This window comes from Myotis davidii, unplaced genomic scaffold (assembly GCF_000327345.1).
Source record: "Myotis davidii unplaced genomic scaffold, ASM32734v1 scaffold13, whole genome shotgun sequence".
Classification (NCBI taxonomy): Eukaryota; Metazoa; Chordata; class Mammalia; order Chiroptera; family Vespertilionidae; genus Myotis; species Myotis davidii.
In genome coordinates, this window is record NW_006286243.1 from 422,315 (window position 1) to 427,668 (window position 5,354).

Consider the following 5,354-nt stretch of genomic DNA (forward strand, 5'->3'; position numbering starts at 1 on the left):
TTAGCGGGCCGAAGCCGTGGCAACCCGATAAACACGGCCCCGCATCCCTCGCTCGGGGGCACCCCTCTCAGAGGAGGGAGGAGGCTGGTACCCCGCGCCCCGTTTCCGGCGGAGCAAGCCCATCTCGCTGCCAGCCCCCGCCGGCACCCTCCCCCGCAGGCAGCCCCCGGGACTAGGATGCCCTGCTGCTCACCCTTGGCCTGTTCGGCGCTCAGGGCCGCAGCCTGCTACGGAGGCAGGAGAGGCTTCTGCCACCACCACTGCGCTCGCCAGCTCAGAATGGGGCTCTCTAAGTGGGAGCACAGTGACCACCAGGTGGCAGCTCCTGCGTTGAGTGTCTCCCCCCTGGTGGTCATTGCACGTCATAGCGACCAGTCATTTCACCAGTCATTCCGCCTTCTGGTCGGTGTGCATATTAGGCTTTTATTACATAGGATGGCCTGTTATTGATGGCCCAGAAGAACCTCGTCTTGCCACATTCTTTGAAAATCAAGCTGAGGTGAAAAGGAAACATGGAAAGCAATTCATAAGATACCCAAGAGAACGTAAAAGTACAATCTTCCTTCTGGTGATTAAGAGGCCTGAGAGCCCTAGATGGTTTGGCTCAGTGGATAGAGTGCCCACTCTCAGACTGAAGGGTCCCCGTTTCAATTCCAGCCAAGGGCACATGCCCGGGTTGCAGGCTTGATCAGGAGTTTTTAGGAAGCAGCCAATCAATGACTTTCTCTCATTGATGTTCCTATCTCGCTCTCCCTTCTCTGAAATTAATAAAAATATATTTCGGGGCGGGCCCTGGCGAGAACGCGGGGCACCCGTGGACTCCGGTGAGGCTGAGGGTGACTCCGGGCAGACGCCCCTGGCTCCCACTGCTGTGCACGCAGCGGGGCACACTGCGCCTCTCACCGGGAAGAACGGTGTTTAAGGGGCTTATGGGCATGTCTGGAGTTGGCAAACGTTTGAGACGAGCGCATGCAAATGAGATCGATGCTGATTGGCTGAGAGAAGCCAGTCACACCTTTTGGTTTTTAAGAACCGAGACGGTGACTTGCAGCAATAAGAGCTTGGAACTGAAACAGCTGTCGCACTTGCATAGGAGTGCTGCGGTGTGATGCCGTCTAACTTGTCTTCTAGGCGTTTGAAATGGTCACCTGCTCTCTTCTCAAACCGTAGGGTAAAGGCTCCTGGATTCTAACCGCTTTAATCTGAGCGTGGGACCTATGAATCAGGTGGGGGTTCATTCCCCGTCAGAGTACATGCCCGGGTTACAGGCTCATGGGGGAGGAGGGGAACTATCTTTCTCTTCCTCTCCCTTACTCTATGAAATTAATAAAAATATATTTTAAAAACAAAAACCTCCTAAGTCTGAGCATTTCCTAGACCTGAGCTTGGCAGAGGTGTGCCTGTCCCCGGCCTCCAGCATCCTGATGGGAGCATCCTTTTCAACTGTCCAGGGTCCCTCCACCCAGTTCTTCAGAAGGCCCATCCCTTCCCACTTCCCAGAGGGTCTCTATTGAGGCCCCACTGAGCAGACAACTTCCCACCCCTCACCCGCACCCTGCCCCGTAGCCCACAAATAAGGAGTCACAGCCATCTTCCTGGGGAGTTGTGAGGATGTTTTGTTTGGTTGGTTTTGGTTGGGATGTTTTTAAAGAGCATCATATAGATATTTATATATATAAATTATTAATGTGGGGCAGGGGCAAGGGGCATACATTGCAGAGGGGGGCGCGCACACAGGGATTGGGAAGAGGCAGGGGGTGGCACACAATGCTACGCAAAAACAGCCACATCTAACAGATGAAATAATCACACCAACGGGGCGGGGAGGGGCGGTGGCCACAGGGGCTGGGCATGGGACAGGAAGAAAGCAGGGGGACAAAAAGAGGGACCTGGTCCAAGATACTGCGCGCTTTCTGCCCCCACCCCCCTACCTCCCCACCTCTGCACACCACAGGAGCCTCGGTTTCCCATCGGTCCCTTCCTCCCTCCCTCTGCCCAGCTGCTGAGGCCCTGCAACTGAGCAGCACCCCTCCTCGCTCTGGGTGGCAGGCCAGGAGGGAGACTTCCAAGATCCAGATGCACACTTGGGTGTTCTCTTGATTGCAGGTTTACAGTGGCTTGTCACTTTCCTTTTTCAGGTGACTGGGAGTAGAACAGAGTAAGTGAGTGAGGTCAAATCTGACCTGACCCCTCTCACAGAGGATGGTGGAAGAGGGGATCCCTCCCTGAGAAGACTAACACCAAGTTGTACCATGTCTACACCCCATCCCAGGCTTACACCTCCTCATTCCTGGCCGAGGGGCGCCCAGTAGTACCTGTAGTAGTCCTCCTGGGCAGGCAGCGGCACACTGTGCAGCGGGTGATGGGCATGCAGCCACTGCTGCTGCTCCAGCGCCAGGCGCTGCAGCTCAGCCGACTGTGCGTGCATGGCCTGCAGCTGGTGAGCTGCTGACATCGGGGCAGAGAGGGAAGCTGGCAGGTCCCGGTAAGGAGCAGCTGTAGGCAGGAAGGGCACAGGGCACATGACTGATGACCTACTCTGAGCCAAGAGATAACCAACCACTTTACATACAGTAAAGTGAGACTAAAAATGTTAGGTAACAGCAGTCTTGAAAAATGCCAGTGGTGGAGTTAGGATTCAAACTTCTTGGCCCGGCAATAAAACCGATGCCTCTCTCCAGCAAAGCGACTCCCACCCCCAGCTCTTCTGGCACCTCCTCACCCACCCCAAGCCAAATTAGGCCAATCCCACCACCCAAATTCCTCCTTTCTGCTCTTCTCTTATTAGGCCTCCCCTATTCCCAACCTCCATCCTTACCGAAGAGCTGGTGACGAAGAACTTCATTCTCGTGCAGAGGGTGAGGAAGAAGGGGGTTGGGGAGGGTCCCAGCTGGGTAGGGTATCCGGGTAAGGTGAGACCCTGAGGCCAGGGGGTCAATGAGAGGGTGCACTGAGGCAGAGGCTGGAGGGTAAAGAAGAGGAAAGTGTCACCAGAAGGCAGGTTTGGGGAAACCCATGCATGTAGTGAAGGGATCCAAGCCTGGGAAGAGAGAGGGAAAATCAAACACAGGGAGACCCAGAGTGGAACAAGGAGCACAGTGGACAAGTATGAGACGCTAATGGAGCAGGGACATATTAACAGACAGATTATAGTCATCAGAGGGGTCTGAGGAAAAGGAAAGAGAGACGTGGTCTGCTTAGAGGAGATGAAAAAGGATAGAAAGTTGAGAAAATGAGACAGGAAGAGAGGTTAACAGAGAGAGAGAAAGCTCAAGGGAGGCTGGAATGAACATGAATGTAAGGTTAGATTGGGCAATAAGAAATCTAGTGAAACCCTAGCCCCGTGGTCGGCAAACAGTGGCTCGCAAGCCACATGCAGCTCTTTGGCCCCTTGAGTGTGGCTCTTCCACAAAATACCACATGCAGGCACACACGTACAGTGCGATTGAAACTTTGTGGCCCATGTGCAGAAGCCAAAGAGCCTCATGTGGTTCACGAACTGTGGTTTGCCAACCACTGGCCTAGTCAAACGTATTTACTATCTCTAGATTTTTGTTTTTCCTAGGGTTTATAATTCTGAAGGGTCCCAGGTTGGATTCCGGTCAAGGGCACATGCCCAGGTTATGGGCTCAACCCCTAGTAGGAGGCTTGCAGGAGACAGCCGATCAATGATTCTCTCTCATCCTTGAAGTTTCTATCTCTCCCTTCCTCTCTGAAATCAATAAAAGTCTTTTTTTAAAAAAAGAAATATAGTAAAAAGACAGTAAGTAAAGCTCATTATCACCTATGATGCCCACAACCACAGCTACAAGATTCTTTCTGAAAGGCACAGAGACGGGGAGGAACATCACAGACCTACAGCTGGGAGGAGAGAGGGTGGCAAGAAGTCACAAGAGAGCTGAATCCAGAGGAGCAAGAAAACAGGTACGTGAGGGTCTGGGGGGTGGGCGGTAACGGCAGAAAGGCAGTGCTCTCTCAAAGGGCTCAGCGTGGCCTCTCTCATCGGTGGGATGTGGGGAACAGTCGCTGTGGCAAGGCTAGGGTAGGAGACGGAAGACTGGTGAACGACAGGGAAGCAAAGATCAGGAAGCACTGAGGAGAGAGCTCATGCCGGACGAGGGGGTCCTGGACTGAGGAAGAGAAGAGCCCAACCACTGGGGGGGTGGGGTGAGGCCAGGAAGGAAGTAGGCGTCTCACCTGCGTGGATGGCATCCTGCTGGTGAAGGTGCAGGTGCGAGTGGATGTGGGAGTGCTGGTGGTGGTGGGGGGTCACGTTGAGCATCTGCAGCCGGGCCAGCGGGTCGTTGCCCAGGGCTGCCACCCTCTCCGCGTGCTGCCTCTCGGCGGCCAGGCGCTCCGCGTAGGACATGTCGGGCCGCAGGGCGGGCCCCGCCGCCAGCGCCAGGCGCTCTCTCTCCAGCGGCCCCAGGCTCGGGTGGAACGGGAACGGGTGCAGGCCAGGGGGGCCAGGCTGCAGAGCCAGGCCTCCATGGCGGGGGAAGGGGTCCAGCCCGGGCCCAGGGACCCCGTGTAGGGGCTCCAGCTCACTGGGCTTCACCTCAAAGCCGGGCTTGAGGCGGTCACGGAGGTCTCTTTCTCGGGCTTCTCGCTCCCTCTCCCGGGCTGCTGGGTCACTGCTGTACAGGGCTGGGACATTGTAACCCAGGAGTCCCGGGTCCACCGCCCCCAGGGGCACGTAGAACGGATGGTTGCGGTTGCCAGGAGACATGACGTGAGGCCGGGCATATTCACTGAGTGTGCGCAGGGCTGGAGTGTCAGGACCCAGGTAGGGGGGCACTGTAGCCACAGCACTGCCCGGCTCAAATGGAGGGCGATGGGGCACTGGGCCGAGAGACGGACACTCCACTGGAGCACGGCCCTCCTGAGCCAACTTCTGTGGGATACCGGGAGAAAAGGAATCAGAAGAGCAGTTTTATACAATGGTGGCCAGGCCCTGTCTGGTGTGGCTCAGTTGGCTGGAGCATCAGCCTGTACACCAAAACGTTGCAGGTTCAAATCCGGGTTGGGACATGGGGGAAAAGCAACCCACCATGTTTCTCTCTCCCTTCCTCTCTCTGGAAATCAATAATAAAAAAGGTGGGCAATCCTGAGCTGCTAGTTTATCTCAGCAGCAGAATGCCAAAGTACCTCGTCTTATTGGAACTCAGCCTACCAGGGACTCCCCTACCCACTTCTCCTGAAGGGCAGCTCTTCTTACAATCCACAGGTAGTCTGACCTGAGCCGACCCCAGGCCAGGCATCCCTCCCGCAGGAATCTTGTGGTCTCCATTTCCTGGGCTGCAGTACTTCCTCCTCTCCAAGAGGTGGCGCAGTGCCCCCCGCCCCTCGAGCCT

The 5,354-nt window shown here is 55.8% G+C and overlaps 2 protein-coding genes across 2 annotated transcripts in view; both read right to left on the reverse strand.

Annotated features, from left to right (window-relative positions):
• LOC102756264 (chromosome unknown open reading frame, human C12orf57) overlaps positions 1-1,194 on the reverse strand; it is a 20,011-nt gene extending 18,817 nt beyond the window's left edge. Inside the window, exon 1 of the mRNA XM_006757551.2 lies at positions 783-1,194. Coding sequence (XP_006757614.2) covers positions 783-937 — 155 coding nt within the window. The 5' untranslated portion in view covers positions 938-1,194. The remainder of the gene's footprint in view (positions 1-782) is intronic.
• Positions 1,195-1,628: 434 nt separating this feature from the next.
• ATN1 (atrophin 1) overlaps positions 1,629-5,354 on the reverse strand; it is a 7,342-nt gene continuing 3,616 nt past the window's right edge. Inside the window, exons 6-9 of the mRNA XM_015559941.1 lie at positions 4,198-4,932; positions 2,819-2,962; positions 2,316-2,496; positions 1,629-2,142 (exon numbers count right to left, since the gene is read on the reverse strand). Coding sequence (XP_015415427.1) covers positions 2,109-2,142; positions 2,316-2,496; positions 2,819-2,962; positions 4,198-4,932 — 1,094 coding nt within the window. The 3' untranslated portion in view covers positions 1,629-2,108. The remainder of the gene's footprint in view (positions 2,143-2,315; positions 2,497-2,818; positions 2,963-4,197; positions 4,933-5,354) is intronic.